This window comes from Orycteropus afer, unplaced genomic scaffold (genome assembly GCF_000298275.1).
Source record: "Orycteropus afer afer isolate SDZICR_OR568_19922 unplaced genomic scaffold, OryAfe1.0 scaffold00054, whole genome shotgun sequence".
Lineage (NCBI taxonomy): Eukaryota > Metazoa > Chordata > Mammalia > Tubulidentata > Orycteropodidae > Orycteropus > Orycteropus afer.
The window spans coordinates 5,452,174-5,471,380 of NW_006921641.1; the positions used below are offsets into that span (position 1 = coordinate 5,452,174).

General features: G+C 47.2%; 1 protein-coding gene across 1 annotated transcript in view; it reads right to left on the reverse strand.

Moving 5' to 3' along the window:
• Positions 1–1,940: 1,940 nt before the first annotated feature.
• EHD3 (EH domain containing 3) overlaps positions 1,941–19,207 on the reverse strand; it is a 44,041-nt gene continuing 26,774 nt past the window's right edge. Inside the window, exons 4-6 of the mRNA XM_007938806.2 lie at positions 7,049–7,461; positions 6,072–6,236; positions 1,941–2,468 (exon numbers count right to left, since the gene is read on the reverse strand). Of these exons, the coding sequence (XP_007936997.1) occupies positions 1,941–2,468; positions 6,072–6,236; positions 7,049–7,461 (1,106 nt within the window). The remainder of the gene's footprint in view (positions 2,469–6,071; positions 6,237–7,048; positions 7,462–19,207) is intronic.

Consider the following 19,207-nt stretch of genomic DNA (forward strand, 5'->3'; position numbering starts at 1 on the left):
TTGCCCTTCATTTTGTATGAAAGATAATATGTGGATACAGAAGGAAGCCTGGAGATTTGGGACGGTTTCTACTTCAGGGTGGCAGGAGTGGAGGCTCTACCAGTTTGGCCTGGGATGGTCACTGGGCCTGGAATAGCAGGAATCTTGCAGCTACCAGGCCAATGGGGTGCTGTTTGGGGATGCTGGCCTTTGGGGAGCACCAGGTAAGCTAATCTCTGCCAGTGTTGCAACCAGGACGCCCAAGTAAGAACTCAGCCCCAAGCCACACATGGAATGATGCTCTGGAGCCAAGGGTACCAAAGGATAAAGGTTGTGTATTAGCATGAGGACTACTGGCAAATGCACTGCAGCAATAAGCACATAGCAGATACATATAACTTTCTCTATAGTTTGAACATAGATATAAAATAAGTTATACTTGATTTTGTTTTCCATTACAGTAGGAGCACAGCATATAAAGTGACTGGTTCAGTGGCCACAAAGCAATCCAGGGGCAATGAGTGTGGTGAGGATTTGCCAAGGAACATTGCAGAGCCATTGGGAATCCCTCAGGAAACAAGACCTTAGACCTCTCCACCCAGGGACCAAGTTAGCTTTCTGAGAGTTAGCATGAGGTCCCATTTGGTAAAAGAGCCGGTGGCTGTACTTGAATTGGATGATTCAGGCTACTGGGTGGGATGCAAATCAGACAGGCACAAATAGTATCCAGCAGCTAGCCCACTCTCTTGCTGGCTTTGTCGGACTTCTGGATTATAGGAACATGGGGCCCATAGCCAGAAGGCACAGTTTGCTTCTGTTATGTGACAGATGGCAGGACCAATGGCCCACCAAATGCAGTCTGCACAAACCCCTCCCCCACCAGCCTGCTCTGGAAAGCTAAAATGGGGCTACAGGCTCGGCTTGTGCTCCATGATGTGTCACTAGGTCATAACACTGGGATCAGGAGATCCCATCATCACAGCAGAGTGAGGAGTAGAAGATTGGCTCTGAATCCCCTGTCCATCACATGTGACCTTTGTGACTTTGGGCAGGTCACCCAAACTCAAGCTCCTTGTCTGTGAAGTGAGGAGACTAATGCATACTTCCTTATGGGTGGTGAGGAGTACATGGAATCATGTATATATAAACTGCCAACCACAGTACCTCACACAGAAGATGGCTGGATAGATGTGAGTCAAGTATGAGCATCCAAACATCAGCCCAGGAGGAACAAACGTGGATCTCACAAAACCTATGGAATCTCACCATCACCATGACTGGCTATGACTAAAGACTATAGGGCAGCTTCCTGGTTTTCTTTCCAATTTTCTGCTTCTTTCTCCCTCTCTGGGATTCTTTGAAATAAAGAGTTCAACGGCAGGTTTGCCAAGAAAGACAAGCTTAGGAAAGAACAGAATTCATGGGCTAATGGATCCTCAACTCTGTGACTCAGTGTCCCAGAAGATGGTTCCTCACCTCTCCTCCCTAAAACAATCCATGTCCATTCACTCCTAACTCCTAGCCCCTGAGCAGATTTCATATAAGGAAGCAAAAGAGGGCCAAAAAAATGCACCATAAAAGAGTGAATTACCTATTAAGTGAAAAGCCTTTTCCATCTGCTCAGAATCTGGGTTTGTAGCTCTTGTGGTGTCAGGGGGTGGGTGGGCCACCTGTGGGCGAGTCAACTGCCTCTATAGAAGAAGGCAGGTCTCTGAGTAGCGGAAGATGGGGTAGGGGAGACATAGGCTTGAAACCTGGGGCCCCTGGAGTGCTTCTGTGTGCTTCTACCAATCCTGAGAACTTGGAGATGTGTCCAAACAAGGATCAACCTGGAAACCAGTGTCTCCTTTCATCTGCAGTACAATTCTCAACATTTGTATGTGTGTGTGTGTGTGTATCTCATCACCATTCCCATCTCCTCCTCCAATGCCTGCCTGCCTTGAACACCCTCCCCCACTCAATCACTCATCAACTTTCCTCTTGGAAGGGGGCAGGAGGTGGGCAGGCAGCTCACTGGGCAGCTCATGACCCTCCAGTTTGATCTTGATGAGGTGGTTGGCCAGCGCAAACTCCTCGTCATCTAGCATGCCGTCCTTATCAATGTCGGCCAGCTTCCAGATCTTCCCCAGCACACTGCTGGGCAGCTTGGAGCGCACCATCTCCTTCTTGGCATTGGCACCTGTGATCTTGCCATCCACCGGTGACAGGGTGTAGAAGATCTCATCGTACATGGGCTTATCTCTAGCCACCACCCACTCAGCTTCATCAATGCCCTCACCAGCCCCCTCCCCATAGCCATGCCCAAATGGGCTATGCAGAGTCCCCTCAAATGCTCCTCCCTTCACCATCTGGACTGGCTGCTGGGTCTCCTCCTGGCGCACCAGCTCCATGAGCTGGGCAATGTCATGGGTCAGCATCTCCTCCACTATGTCTAGCAGCTTGTTTTTCAGGGGCTGGAATTTGCTAAAGTCCTGGTCCTGCAGCTGGTCCTGGGAAGAAGGAGAGAAAAGGTGAGAATAGAACACAATGGTAAGAGATGGTGCTTTTGCCTGTCATTCATTTCCCTGCTGAGGTAGGAAAATCACATTCTGTCGCCATGTAGAGCAGGAAAAAGTGAGGCACAAGCAACTAAAACACCAAATTGTAACAGAAGTCAAAATCATCCCCAAACCAGTGGCTGGTAATCAGTATGCACATCAGAGTTACCTGGAGAGAGTTTTCCAAATATTGGCCTCTCCTCCAGCTATTCTTTGAAAAGAAGGTTGAGCAATCTACTTCCATAGTGATACCACCTCAGAAACCCGAGGAGGGGTCACTATGAGTCAGATCCGACTCAACGGCAGCGAGTGGCTCAGGGTTTGGATACTGTAGGCACAGACAGGCATGTGGATTTGGAAAAGTTCCCCTTCCTTGTCTTCACAGGACTATCCACATGAGATCCTCAAAAGAAATATGTTCTACTTTGCATGGCTTGAGGTTCTGAAAGGTGCAAGTCTAGAATACCATATTTCTCCTGGACCTGCCTGCTCTTGTCCAGGCTTTGCCCATGGGAGACCTTGGACACCAGTGATTTGCCAGTGCTAAGCAAACTGTCACAGGCACAAGCACATTGAGATCACTGCAGAAAAATTCAGAAAACACCACAGCTACATTCCAAGAGCAAATGTTAGCTAGGACATTTCTCACCTCCCTTCTAGGGCAGGGCTGAAGCAGGGAGTTGAGTTGGGATGTGGAGGGCAAGAGCCAACAATGCCCTTTCTCCTGACCAAAGCATAACTTCCCAAGGCCCCTTCTACCTCTAATTCCTCCACTTCTCACCCAGTCTGTTCATATCTAGATGTGCTTGGTGGGATCCCAAGCAAAACAAAAAAACAGCTACTGTCGAGCTGATTCTTACTCATGGTGACCCCATGTGTGTCAGAGAACTGTGCTCCACAGGGTTTTCAATGGCTGCCTTTTGGATGTGGATCACCAGGTCTTTCTTCTGAAGCATCTTTGGATAGACTTGAGCTTCCAACCTTTCAATTGTTGTTGTTGTTGTTGTTATGTGCTGTCAAGTCCGACCTGACTCATAGTGACCCCTCCTTGGGTTTCCGAGGCAGTATCACTATGGAAGTAAATTGGGTTTCCGAGGCAGTATCACTACAGAAGTAGATTGCCCCATCTTCCTTCTGAGGAGTGGCTGGTGGGTTTGAACTGCCAGCCTTCTGGTTAGCAGTCAAGTACCTTAGGCACTACGCTACCAGAGCTCCCAACCTTTCAATTAGCAGCAAGCATATTAACCATTGGTATGACCCAGGGCTCCTAAGAAGGGGGTCCCAATATCTTCCACGGGGCAAAGGGAGTGCTCTCGTTACCTCACACATACACATACACATGCACACATACACTCCCCACCCCCTCAGGCTTTACATTATCGATTCAGTACACTTAACAACAAAACACAGCAGCGGCCTGGCAAACAAATCAGAAGGTGAAATCATCTTCTGTGTTGCAAAAGGATTCATCACATTAAAAAAAGGGCTCATGTGGTCCCTTTAAAATATCATCTTCCCAAATGTTTGCTTACAGAACAGTAAATCCTTAACAGAAGGAAAAACTAAAAGCTGAAATGTCCCAAGCTATGGCTGATTGTCAAACACATACAGAAGCAATTCTGAAATTAGTGATGTGCTCATAGTAGGTGATTATAAATGAATATATATGGACAAATGCATATTTTGAATTTTTTTTTTTTTTTTTTGTTCTATTAGGGAGCTGAAAATACCTTTCTAGGACTAAAGTAATGTTCTGAAAACCATAATCTGAGAAACTGGTTCCCAATTTAAATATCATTGGCTCAAAACTCACCTAGCATGAGTTCCACAGAGTATCAAGGTATTGTGAGACTATAAAGAATATAGACTTGGAGGTCAAAAAGAATTTAGTACCACAAAATAATAATAATAACAGCAGCAACATTTATTACTATTATTGCTAATATTTTGTTGTCTTTTATTGACTTAATTTTAAAAAAGCTTTTATCTTGAAATAGTTATAGAATCACAGAAAGTTGAAAAAATAGTGCCACGAAGTCTCTTGTGTCAATCACAACGATGACATCTTACATAACTATTGCTACTGCACCAAAAAAAAAAAAAAAAACTCACTGCCATGGAGTCGGATCCGACTCACAGCAACCCCTCCTTGGATTTCTGGGGTGGTATCACTATGGAAGTAGATCACTCAACCTTCCTTCTGAGGAGTGGCTGGTGGGTTTGAACCACTAGCATTCTGGTTAGCATATCAAGGGCTTATTCTGTGCCAGGCTCTGTGTTGAATGTCTCATAGATATGATCAGATTCATGCTCACAACAACCAAATAAAGTGGATGATTTTGTAGCCTCAGTTTACAGATGAGAAGAATGAAACTCAGAGAGGAATTGGTTGTGAGGTAATAGTTTCTTTTCTTTTTTTTAATAGGTGCTTGTGGTGGGAAAGCTCTTTGAGGAGGCATAAATGAAGAAGGGAAGCAGACATTTTCAATGGATTATGGGAATTTGGATACTCTCAACTCTTCTCCAATAAAATATAAGCAATACCACATTTTGGAAATTATAAACCAATGCACAGTAGTCTCTTCTCCCCTTTTAACTCTGTCAGGATCCAGAATGGAGATTGTAATACCCAGTACTGGATTATCACTTTCCTCTCCATGACGCCACACAAGTGCTAACTTGCATAATGATTTCCCTGTGTGGTACTCAAAACCTTTCCTTCCTACCTTCCTACCTTCCTTTCTACCTTCCTTCCCTCCTTCCCTCCCTCCTTCCCTCCCTCCTTCCCTTCCCTTTCCCTTCATCCCTTCCTCCTTTTCTTCCCCACCCCTCTTTCCTTCTTTTTCTGAGGGAAGTGGTAGTTTCTTGCTTGGACCTTGGAATCAGCTCTTGGCTGTTTGAGTTGCAGCCTATGTGACCACTATGCTTGGAAAACACTGAGACTTTAGGCAAGTTAATTGCCTTTGTCCACCTCAGTTTCCTCATCTGTAAAAAAGATAAAAATGTCACCCACAGAGGACTGCTTGGGAAGTAACATGAGATACCTTGTGATGGCACCTGGCCCAAGACAGGGGCCCCCAGAGTGTTTAAAAGATGAGAGCTTCCAGGTGGACTTCTGCATCTCTAGGGCTTTTATTCACTTGTCCTGAATAGCTCCTAAGTGAGAGCTTGGAGGTAAACTCAAGTTCCACAGTCATAACACTGAAGTGTTTGGGGAACCTATGCCAAGTGACGCATCCTACTTCACAAGGAGATACTGGAGACTTCAAGATATGACTGGTGAGGGCCATGAATGGAATTATTGGACCCTTAGACATCAGCTAACACACCTGCCCCCATTAGGAGCACCAGGACTTTTTGTTTCTCCCAAGATCAAGATATGGCACCTACTGAAGCAGACACAGTTCAACAAAGAGAAAATATCCAGATATTTTCTCTGCTTTCTGATTCTAAAGAATCCAAGGGTTGCTTACTCCATACTCAGGCTGCTCAGCCATCCCATGTAACACTGTCCCTTGTCTCAGAACTCCACGTCCTCCCTTCCTCCCTCATTACCTGCATCCTCTTCAGGTTGGGAAAGTCCCCAGGTGAGATCTGATGCTCCCGCTCAATCCGGCCATAAATCTCAGCCAGGTTGTTCACCAGCTCTTTCTTCTTAGTGTCCTTTCCAAACACAGAGGGCATCTCCTTCTTCAGAGAGCTGATGATGTAAGCATGGACCTGAAAACCAGGGTAGAGAGAAATCTTTGGATCAAGATGTTTGGTCTATCCCTTTCTTTTAGGTTTATTCACACCCCATCTCTTCCTCCTTTTGCTCCTATTTTTAAAATAATTTATATCTCTACCCAGGAGCTCTGGTGGTGTAGTGCCTAAGGCACTTGACTGCTAACCAGAAGGCTGGTGGTTCAAACCCACTAGCCACTCCTTGGAAGGTTGGGCAACCTACTGCTGTAGTGATACTGCCTCGGAAACCCAAGGAGGGGTCTCTATGAGTTGGCTCCGACTCGATGCCACATAACAACAACAAATCTCTACCCATTTGCTCCCATATTGCTTGGCACACTGAGCTGTTTTCCTGCATCACGCAGGAAAGGAGAGACTGTGGAGAGGTTAAGGTGGAGGCAGTAACAGGATGGTGATGGTGATGCTGATTACAGTGATGATAAGAACAACAGATAACATTTACTGAGCATTACTTAGGGTATGGGGCACTGTGATGAGGGCTTTTACATTCTTTATCTTACCCTAATCCTCTAACAGCTGTTCTATTTTTCAGATATGAAAATAGGCCAGAGAGACTAGAGACTTTGCTGGGACTGGGGTTCGTAGAGTCTGGCTCAAGCTGAAACTCAACCATACTATGTTATCCCCTGGGTCCCAGACTGGTATATCTGATGTCTGTGATGTAGGGCCTATATGACACTGTCACATGGGTGGGCAGCAGCCTAGTTGTGGGGAGCAGCACTGACTCACCTCCTCTCAAACTCTCAGCCACTGCCCATGCTGCTCATCTCCCCAGGGGGCAGCCTCACCTTGGCCAGCCTGGCTCTCTTGATGAGGTCATTGAGCTTGCGCAGGGCAGCATTTCGGGGTAGACTCCGGATGTCTCTGAACAGGTCCTGCTCCTCAGCTTCAAAGAGCTTGCGGCTGTCAGCAATGAGAAGGGGCTGGGACCAGAATGAACCAATGTAGACCCGTATCACCTCTGGGGTGTTCATGATCTTCCCTAGGGACCACATGAGAGCCCCATACACACGCATTAGCTGTTGTGTCTCAATCTGGTCGGCTTTGTTTAGCACCACCCGCATCTTGTCCTCATGGTTTTTGAGGGCGCTGATGACCTCTGAGAATTCATCGGAGATGTCCAGTTTGTGGGCGTCAAAAAGAAGAATGATGCGGTCGACCCGCTCGGCAAACCACTCGAGGACAGCTGCAAAATTATACCCTGCCGACAGATGGAACAGTCAAGGGGTGGGATCTGTACAGGGAGAGGCAGTGGGGGCAGTACAAAAACCAAAGGTTTTGGAGCCTGACATATCTGGATTCAGTTCCTGATTCCTCCACATTTTAACTGTTTGGTTTTATACAAGTTACTCAGTGTCTCTGAGTGATTGCTTTTTCATCTATAAAATGGGTATAATAATACCTAATTAACAGAATTATGAAGATTAACTACACTCAGAGTCCAGCATATAGTAGATGCTTAGTAATGTTAGTTATTACCATTAATAACATTATTCTCATAAAGTCAGACACTAGCCAGCTCCCCTAGCCTTGCTTACTGTATTTATTAGACAGAGTTACTGGAAAAGAAACTTTTGATATATAATTTGCATAGACCTATGTTCTGGTTACCTAGTGCTGCTCTGACAAGAATATACTACAAATGGGATGGCTTGAACAAAGAAGAATTTATTCTTACAATTTGGAGGCTTTAAGTCCAAGTTCAAAGTGCCAGGCTCTAGGGGCTGGGTGAAAGCCCCTCAGCCTTGGGCTTCAGCTCTTCCTCCAGCTCTCGGCCCACTAAAGCTACAGGCTTTTCTTCACTCAGGCAGCTACTGGATGCTGAGGCTAACAAGCCTAAGGTCAACAAATAAAATGGCACAGTCCCAATGTTACCAAACCACATGGCAGGCCATTAATTCAAGTCCATTGTAAGTCCCATGGTTGCAGAGCATGGCAAGCTGCTGAACAATGACATGGCTACATACAGGGTTCCAGCATGCCATAAGCTAGAGACCATTCCCAAAACTGCTGCTTATATATGGGAAATATACCACATACCAAAAGGCACCTACTCAGCTGCTCACAGTAGATTCCACCATGGAACTGATTACCAGTCTCATCATGGGGAATACTATATCCAGCTGCCCAGCCACTCAAACAGGCCTAGCCAAGTTGACACACAAACATAACCACCACAACCTAGAAATACTTTAGAAGGCCAGAAAGCAAATAGTGAAATATAAGATAATGATGATGATTTAGATTATGCCCATCACTGATCTGGAAGAACCTAAGGGTTTTGTTGCAAAAATGTAGAACTCATTCTCACTCATGTTCATGAGCTCACTTCTTTACTTAGCAGCTGCAGCCCCAAATTCCCAATTCTTAAAAACACAAGAGGTTTTTTCATTAGAATGTGACCAAGCTTCCAGCTGCAACATCTTGATTACCTGGCATTAGGCTACTGGGTCAGGCTGGTTCCAGAAGCCCCAGAGTACTCACTTTGCTCAATCCTGAGTAGCTGTGGATCTGGGAGGGGCCAGACTGCCAATGATCTATACCATTGGCCTCTGATTCACCGACACTTAGAGTTAGAAGGGGCCTTACCTCTCTGTGCCTCCATAAAATAAAGGGACAACAGATGAGAAAGTGATGCAAAGTGACATGCTCAGGGACACACAGCCCACAAGCAGCAGTGCTAGGATGAAAACAGAGGCATCAGACTTTCCCAGTGTAAATGGGGTTCCCAGGCCTCTGTGGCACAGCTCTGACACGTTCCTGCAGAAGGATTCCTTCCTTGGATTCTGGTGTGCTCAACAATCCTGGCTCCCTATAGCAGAAGGGTATAAGAACATATACCCTAGGGTCTAAAGCTCATTGTCACCATTAAGTAGGAAACCAAGCCATCAGGATAAAGGCAATAGTTCCTTCCCTGTCCCACAGAGGGAAGCTGGAGAGAAGGGCAGTCATTAGCCAGTTGCCTTTTGGCTGGGTCAGAGACATGAAGCTCTGGTTGTCTGTAACAGTGGCCCTCAAACTTAAGCACAAATCAGAATCATGTGGAGGGCTTGCTAAAACCCAAATTGCTGGGCCCAGCCCTGGAGTGTCTAATTCACAGATCTGGGATGTGGCATCTCTAATGAGGTGCCAGGAGATGATAATGCAGCAGGTTCAGGAACTGCCCAGAGAACTAGTCTATAATAACTATAGTACCCAGCACTGTTCTAAGTGATTTGTAATCATTAACACCTTTAATTATCACAATTATTCCTATGAGGTAAATAGTAATATTAGGCCCATTTTTCAGATAAGAAAACAGATGGAGAGGGATGAAGTAGTTTGTATGAGATCATTCAGCTCTAAGAGGTGAGGCTGGGAATAAACTCCAGGAAGGTGGCTCCAGGGTCAATGCTATTAACCAATACACACTGGCTTTCAAAGAAGGTGATTTCAGACAAAGCCACAGTCTTAGATGGGGTGGGGCATGAGGGCAGAAGGGGTCAGGGAAGATAGGTTTCAGAAGTATTCTTCCTTGTGGTATCTTCTGAACATCCAGGGACAATGAAATCAAAATACCTACTGCCATCGAGTCAATTCCAACTCATAGCAACTGTATAGGACATGGTAGAACTGCCTCATAGGATTTCCAAGCTGTATATCTCTATGGAAGCAGACTGCCTCATCTTTCTCCCACAGAGCAGTTGATGGGTTTGAACTGCCAACCTTTTGGCTAGCAGTCAAATGCCTTACACACTGCACCACCAGAGCTCCTTTATATATTTAGAGTATGTTAAAGTATCATCACAGGGGAGTGGTAGCACTCTCGTCTTCCATGTGGGAGACTTGGGTTCAATTCCTGGCCAATGTACCTCATGGGCAGCCACCATCCATCTGTCAGTGGAGGCTTATGTGTTTGCTATGATGCTAAACAGGCCTCAGTGGAATGTCCAGACTAAGATAGACTAGGAAGAAAGGCCTGGCAATTTCTCTTGAAAAATTAATCAGTGAAAACATATTGATCACAACAATCAGATCCCACTGTGCATGGGTCTCCGTGAGTCAGGGATGATTTGACAGCAGCTAACACCAACACGGCCACTACAAAGTATTATCACAGGGGGCAGGATATGGGCTCGCTATGGACAGGGAAACCAGCTCCTCTAAGTCTTCTCAGAAGATTGAGAATGCTTTCCCAGTGTCTGTAAGAAATTTCTACAAACAAAACAAGGTAAAACTCTCCTCCAGATACTCCACTTAACTACTCTGTCTTTGGTAAATGAAGCGCTTCCAAGCATTATTATCCCCAGGTGATTTTCTCCAAGATGTGTCAGCTGCTCAATTAACACACATCTTGTGAGTTTTCTCTCTGCTGCTGCGATAAAAATGGTAGGTAGACTCAGGAGGTGAGGAGGAGCTTAGACATCAATAGTCTACTTTCCTGATTTACAAATAGGGAAACTGAAGTGCGCTTTGGGAAAAAAGATGGCCCAGGGTCAGGGTCATCCAAGTACCACCTCCAAAAGAGAGTCCATGCTTGGGACTTTTTTTCTTTTTAATTTTTATTGTGATTTGGGTGAAAGTTTACAGAGCAAATTAATCTTCCATATAGTAGCTCATATACGCTTTATCTCATGACATTGACTGTAATTTCCCACAATGCAACAGCTCCCCTCTCACTTCCTTCACATACCTCTTCCCTGTGTCCTTCCCTCCTATGCACTCCTGAGAGTGTCTCCCTGTGCATACACATCCCTTCTATTCTCCCATGTTTGATCTCTCCAAGGAGTGTACCTACCTAATGTAAATGTTCAGCTCATATGCCTGTCTCTTGTTTGACTGGAAGCCATAGGAGTGGGTTTAATTCCAGACCTGAAGGGCAGCTAGGGGCAATAGTCTCAGTGGTTCCACCAGGCTCTATCAGACCAGCAAACCTGGTCCCTTTTAAAAAAATTTTTTTTTATGATTTTGAGTTTTTTTTCACATTATTTTCCCACTCTATCCAGGATCTCCTACAGAGATCCCCCTCCGAGTGGTTGACAGTAGTAGCCAGGCACCATCTAGTTCTTCTGATCTCGTAGTTGTACAGGCCGAGGATCGCATGGTGTACCACCCCCTTGGACTAATTGTTTCTATATGTGTTTGGTTTTCTTCATTCTTCTTTGCTCTGGATGAGGAGAGACCCATCATTGCATGTAGATGGCTGCTTGTAAGCTATTAAGATCCCAGTTGCTACTTGCCAAAGTAGGAGGTGGAACAATGTTTCAGTGTAGTTACACCAATTGAACTCGATGTCCTCTGCAACCACGGTCCTGAGACCACAGGTCCAATTACTCACTTCCTTCGAATAGCTGGCTGTGGCCAAGAAGTGCCTACAACCTTGTCCCTTGTCAGCTCTACTATATACCTAGAAATTCTTACAGAACATACCAATACACTTATAGAAACATTATCTGCCAACCCTGTACATGGTCATGGGCATACTTCCTGCTGCATAGACATACCTAATAGTTCAGTCTGTCCACCCATCTATCCACCCATAGATCAATGTTTGCCATCACTGACAACACAGTACTGTATGTGCAAAAGGGTGCATCTCTGTTGTCTGTACCTCATGCTTGGGACATTTTTGAAGCCATGATGTAAACAGATTTAGCCTTTGTATGCAAGGAAAGGTGTTCTCTCAAGTAAGAGCCAAGGACCAGGAAAGGACTTCTGGCCAGGGCTCTGTCAGATTACCAGGCAGGGGCATTACCATTCTCACTTTATAGAACAAGCTTTGAGAAATACAATGACTCACCTCAGACCACCCTGCTTATAGGAAGCAGCCCTTGGGGCACAGTCCTCAGCTCTCCAACTCCAAGTTTAGTGCTTATTCTGACTGGCAAGACTTTCATATCATTATGTCATTTCACCTTCACAATATCCCATGAGGTAGGCTAGGTGAGGTGTATCATTCTTACTTTACAGTAGAGGGCACTGAGGTTCAGAGAGGTGACGGGAGAGTCAAACAGATGGCCAGTGATGGGGCCAGGTCTGAACTGGGTGCCCAGGCCCTAGGTTCACTGCCCAACAGTATGCACTGGCAGTCACTCTAGCACCTGTTGGCTGCCAGCCTCCCTCCCCTTCCTGCCACACAGGCCTAGCCTGCTCCTACCATAGAGCCCTCAGAGGCCCAAATTCCCACTCCAGATGGTGCTGCAGCCTGCCCTGCTCTGAACATCCTCCTCCTCTCCCCATAGGGCTGGCTCTTGTATATTTTTAATCCTCCCTTTTGCATAGCCATGCAGGGTTGTCTCATCTCTCAAGGATAGTCCTTCAGAGCTATGGGAGCTGAGGGGCCAGAACCAAAACCAAACCCACTGCCATTCAGTCAATTCTGACTCATAGTGACCCTATAGGACAGAATAGAACTGCCCCCTAGGGTTTCCAAGGCTATAAATCTTTACAGAAGGAAACTGCCTTATCTTTCTTCCGGCGGAGTGGCTTGTGGCTTCAAACCACTGACCTGATGGAAAACTTAGTCTACCTGACCCCCCTGCTTCAATCCCTGCCTCTGAAAACAGGTCATGGCTTCGTGCCTACAGTGGTTGTGGAGGAGCCTGCATGCTTTGCCCTCCATGGCAAGTAGGAAGGGCAATAGGGCTCAGAAGTACTTGACACTCTGTGGATCCCTATGCCCAAATCCAGTCTGACATGGATTTCATCTGTGGTGGCACAGGGCCTGGGGAGTGGCAGCCTCCTGACCACTCTCATCTGTATACCAAATGCTGCCCCTCCACACTTGCACACACACTGAGGCAGCCAGCACAGCTATCACTGGTGTACTTTACTGAATAGGAAATGGAGGCTTAGAGAAGGTAAGGGCCAGAGCCAAGTCCAGATTCAAGTCTTTCCACCCCAAGTCCAGTACCCCAGCTGCCCCTCCACCTGGCTGGGGAAAGTAAAGAGGCAGAGAAGCTGCAGAGAAAGGGGACCCCACCCCTTCAACCTCTATCTAGTGCCTGAGGACACTAGTGAGGCAGAGGAAAGGCTGTGTCTACAAAGGCTGGGGATGTAGGGGCAACTTCCCACAACCTGATCAATCAACAGCTCCAGGTGGGATAGAGGAGCAGCACCACCATGTCATTGCGGCCAGAACAGGACAGCCCCTACCTACTCCTGTCCCCACTGGTCGGGTGCACCTGTACTTACCCCTGTTCCCCTGCACGCCCCCCCCCCTTAAATCCTCAGAACAAGGCTGTCTCCCCACTGCTCTGCAAGATCCATGAGGCAGGGGTGGTGACTCAGCCTGGTGTCTCCCCCATACCCTGCATGGTGCCTAGCACACAGTAGGTGCTCTATTAGTACTTGACTAGAACTGAAACATGAACCCTGCTTGGTATTTTACATCAGAAAGTTTTCTTTGGGTCTCAGTTTCCTGGTCTATGATTTGGATCCCACCAGTGACTCTGCCTTGGGGTCAACATGAGGATTGAATCAAATAAGAAGATGCAGGTGAAATTGTTTGATTTTGACATTGGTTGTTCCTATTGCTCCACCCCCCTCTATAAAGCACTCCTTCTAACAGCCAGTTTCCATAAGATGGGATGTGTTCTAATGGGGTCACCTGAGGAGTGCTGGCCTGGGCAAGCCCAGCTCTAGTTCCTGCTCAGGCATTGTCTGGCAATGTGTCCTTGGGTAAGCAGACTCCCCTCTCTGGAACTTGGTCTCTTTGCTCTTCATACCAAGGATTTGAAATGAATCATTTCTGAACTTCCTTTCTGCATTCACAAACAAGACTAGAGGGGTAAACGTGGGGAATACAGCAGGAAGGATGGAAATGAAATACAAGGAAATCCCTACAGGCACAGCTAGAGAAGAAGACTGCTGCAGTCTTAACCACCTTGGGGATGCCTATGTGACGTCTCCTACTTGAGGACAGGCAGAAGATTTCTAAGAACCTTTAACAAGCACAGAGGCCTCCTATTCATCCCCCTACTTTTGCAAAAGCTGCTTGCTCTGGCGAGCTGCTGTCAAATTACAAAGTCAGCAAGCTAGAAGCCTTCTCCCCAGGGGTGGCTGGATGGACCTTCAGCATTAAGCAATGCCTCCAAGGTGCTTCCCTGGAGTTCAACCTCCCTGCTCTTGGCTAATTCAGGGTCTCTGTAACCTTTAGGATGGGTATGTAATGGTTTCAGTGTCCCGGACTTAAGTGCAGACTCAGAAGGGTCCTGAATTTTCCTTTAGATGAGAGCCTCTGAAAGGCATCAACTGTGCCTCATGAAGGAAAAAGGCATGGGATTAGCTGTGCCTTTTATTTGCTGTGAGGCCTTAGGCAAGAATGAACCTCAAATTTCTCAGCTGTAAAATAGGGATAATAATGCCTGACTGAATGAGTTAGTTAACGACAGAGCCAAGCCAGGCAACAAGATCCAACAGCAGAGGGAGACCCAAGACTCAGTAAAGAGCCTCTGTCCTAATATCTGGGGTGAATGGCACATCCAGCAACAGGCTTCCTCCTCCGTTGGTGCCAGGGACACTATTGAGACCCACAACAGGAGCTCCTGAGTACCCGCAGTAGCACACGTGTCCACAAATATGGACTAATGGGTGGTGAGGAGATTCAAGCCCTGGGGGATTGAAGCAGAAAAGCTGCCCTGCCTAGAATTACTTTATAGCAAACGTGCCAGCTCCAAACACTGTGGTTTAGGCAGCCTGTGCAGATCTGTGGCAGCGTTCCCAGTTGAGTTGTGTGCCTTGAGTTCTTTATCCACTCTGGCCCTGCTGTGCTCACCTCTACTGAAAGGAGTCCACTGGGAGGCATTTCCAGCTGGGTGGTCTGTGATGTGACACAGAGTGTGGCTGGTGTGGATTACCAGCCAAGGAGCAGCCAGGAAATGCAGTTCCTCAGTGAGGATAATTGGCCTTCCGGTGCCCCCACCTCTGTTCCATCCTAGTTTCTTCCCAGTAATGAGTTCTGACTGGGCACATCTGTCATTTTCAGGAAGCACCTCTGCTCATCTCTCCTGCCCACTTCAGTGTGTCTTTTTCCAGAGTGCCGGTCTATGACCTTGGGCCTGTTTCTCAGGTGCCATGCCAAGAAATGAACCTGACCCTCACACCCTCTTCTCCTCGGATACACACACATTCCAGGGCTGGGCAGAGGGGCCTCACCCTAAGCAAGGACCATGCTTTGTCTGGTTCTAGTCTGGGGCCTTCCTGTGAAGCCTGAGGCTGAAGAAGCCCATGGGAGCAGCTCAATTCTCAGAATTCAACAGTCTAATGTGGCACACAGGGCCACCAGCCTATAGTATGCCTCTGTATAAACTTGATAATGTACCCCTTTTCTCTGATGAGGCATACACTGTGCCAGGCACAAGTCTCAGTGAGGGGAATATGGGCTGAATTTCAGGTTCTACATACCTCTCTGCCTGGTGACCTTGTGCAGGGCACCCACTGCACAATTGTCCATGGAGGCCCTGTCCACCCTGGGCTGGCCAGGGGGAGGGAAGAAGTGTCAAATCTACTGTGGGTAAACCCAGAGCTCCAAGAGTCTCAGGAAAGAAGCTCATAACGAAGCACATTTGGTTCTATGTACACACTTCTGTGCTTGTGAAAGGGGTTGGTAGAGGTGGTGTACACATCTGTGTGGTATGCATGTGTGTATAAGTGTATATGTATATGTGTATATGTATATGTACGTGGGTTTGTATAATGTGTGTATATGTGTATATGAGTATATATGTATGTGTCAGTGTATGTGGGTATATGTGTGTGGGGAGTGTGGGTGAAGTGTGTATGCCTGTGTATATGAGGACGTTATGTATGGGTGTATATGTGAGTTATGTGAGGGGTATATCTGTGCATATATGTGGGAGTGCGTAAGTGTGTATGTGTGTGGGGTTGTGTTAGATGCATGTGTGTGTATGGGGGTGTACATGTGGTGGTACATATGTGTATATGAGGTGTAGGTATAAAATGGAACTATAAGGTTCTATGGCATATTGTGAGGAAAGACAGGAGGTACTCTGCACAATTAAGACTTTCCTTATTTGTGGTCCCACTGATACATGGAGGGAATCTGATTCCCCTCCCCCAAATGTCCTGGTCTTCTCAGGGTGCTGAGGTAAGCACGGCCCAAGGTTAGCAATGTGGTGCTGGGGGCCCAGTTGTAGGCTTTTGTTCTTATCACAAGCTGCATTGATGTTCTGGACTCAGCACGGCAGAGAACTGGCTTCCCTAACTACTTATGGATCATTACTACTTCTCCCAGAGGTGAGTGGGACCTGATACTTAATCAGCATGAGGTGGGGTATGGCAGGGATAGGAAGAGTGGCAAGAAAACCAATTGTCCTATTTGTGTAGGGCAGGCATTTAGGTCCAAGGACAAAGGCAATAGAGAAGGCAGAGGAAGAGGAAAAGAATGGAATGGATAGGAACTGAGGAAGGCAGGCATCCCTGGATCAGTGCCACTGCATATGGGCCTCCAGGGTATGCACTGAACAACTGTATGGGGTGCCATCCATAAGTGTTCCTGGGGTCCTGGGGTTGTATAATGGGTGGCCCTGGCTGGTAGGTAGCTCACTGTGATCCGGACACAAAGCTGAGGTCTATGTTTCCTTTATCATGATCACATTTACACATGGGACATAGAGGCTCAGAGACAAACCCACATAGGTTCTAAAACCCAAGACTCTGAATTACTGAACCAGGACCCTTAGAAACCCCAGTGCCTGGAGCCAGCTCTCAGAACACACTAGCCTTGCAAGTACACATGCCATATCCCTCCCTCTGGGTAGTACAGTTTGAGAAGGCTAAGGCTCTGGTGGTGCAGTGCCTAAGGCACTTGACTGCTAACTAGAAGGTTGATGGTTCAAACCGACCAGCCACTCCTCAGAAGGAAGACTGGGCAATCTACTTCCATAGAGATACTGCCTTGAAAATCCAAGAAGGGGTCGCTATGAGTCAAAATCAACTCTATGGCAGTGAGTTTTTTTTTTTTTTTTAAGGCTCTCATGAGCCTTCCTTGAGAGGGTGCAGGTTGCCCATGTGAAACAGTAAATCTCTTTTAGGATTAAACTACCCAGCTGCTCCTCCACAGGGTTTTACCCCTCAGCCAGGGTGCCTACAATGGACAGGTATGTGGGAAGGAGGAAGGTGAGGAACACCGGAGGCCATGCATTCCCCTTCACTCCCTCCTCATTACTATGTCATCCTCAACCACACAACCCAGGTAAGCTAGGGGGCTCAGGCTCCCAATACCTCCTTCATAGGGGCATTCTATAAGTACCTCAGGGCATGCAGACCACCCATAGTATGAACTGTTCACATAATTTCCAATCTCCCCTCCTGACTCAGTTGTTTCCTTTCCCCTCTTCTTCCCAAGTTTCACCTCCTATGTACCCAACCAAACTCAAAAACCAAATCCACTGCCATCAAGTTGATTCTGACTCATAGTGACCCATAGGATAGAGTAGAATTGTCCTGTAGGGTTTCCAAGGCGGTAAATCTTTATGAAAGCAGACTGCCACATCTTTCTCCTGTGGAGCTGCTGGTGGGTTCAAAATGCCGACCTTTTGATTAGCAGCTGCATGCTTTAACTACTGCACCACGAGAGGTCCTAAATTCTTACTACCACACTGCAAAAATGTTGTTGTTGTTGTTGTTATGTGCCATGGAGTCGGACCCGACTCATAGCGACCCCTCCTTGGGCTGCCAAGGTAGTATCACTAAGGAAGTAGATTGCTCAACCTTCCTTCCAAGAAGTGGCTGGTGGGTTTGAACCACCAGCCTTCTGGTTAGCAGTCAAGTGCCTTAGGCACTATGCTACCAGAGCTCCTGCAGAAATGTTGTTGTTGTTGTTATGTGCCATCGAGTTGGTCCCGACTCATAACGACCCCTCCTTGGCTTTCCAAGGGGTATCACTACGGAAGTAGATTGCCCAACCTTCCTTCTGAGGAGTGGCTGGTGAGTTTGAACCGCCAGGCTTCTGGTTAGCAGTCAGGTGCCTTAGCCACTACACTACCAGAGCTCCGCAAAAGGGAGCTGGGAGAGGGGCAAGACTTTCCTGCCCAGAGTTTTCACTGCTTGCTGCAAAGAGCCTCCTACTTTCTCTCTCCCTCCTACTAGATCCAGAATGAATCCCTGAGAAGAGCAGGTAGTATGGTCCCTTAAGAACAAACTGTGGTTAGCAGGCTGTTAACCTAGAGGGCCATTTGTGCTGTCTTCTCTCTCTACTGCCCATCAAGGATGTACCCCCAAAGAGCCAAGGTGCACCCCCAAAAAACTGAGCCTGGTACTGCCACCCAATGTCTGCCCTCATCAGACAGCAGCACTGGAAGAGAAAAAGCCAGAGCAGAGCGCTGGAGCCCAGTTCTGACACTGTTGATGGGGTCAAGGCCCTGCCCTGCCCCCAGCCTCCTAGGTGCACAGCCATGGGAGTACTCGTTATCACCCCCCCCATGGGGCTGTGGATTCACCCAGCAGGGCCTGGGGAAGTGGATGCTGCCCTGGACAGATGTGCTGCAGACAAGCCTCTGAGTCTGCCCCAGCCAGAGCCATGGGGCATGGAGGCAGAGGCGCATGCTGGGAAGTAGATAGTCACCAGAGGTCAATTCCAGCAAGAGTTCCAGCCCTTCTCAGAGAACTCTTGCCCGTCAAAACCCTTCCCTTCCTGGAGGATGATTTCCAAGTGCTGATTTGTCTCCAGCCCCAGCTATGGCTCCAGTATTGGGGTGGGTGCAGTTTCTTTTCATCTGCTTTTCTTGTCATGGATATAACACATGGTACAGAAGGGGTAGGGGGCCACCCAGTCACACAGCATGTTGTGGCAGAAGAGTCTGAGAGTGGGGAGCCAGGAGCAGGGATTTTTTTTTTCTTCTTTGGTTTTTTTAATGCATTGGTCTCAGCATTTTAGAGCTAAAAAGAACGAGTGGTGATGGTGATGATGATGACAAGGATGATGATGGTGATGATGATGATGATGT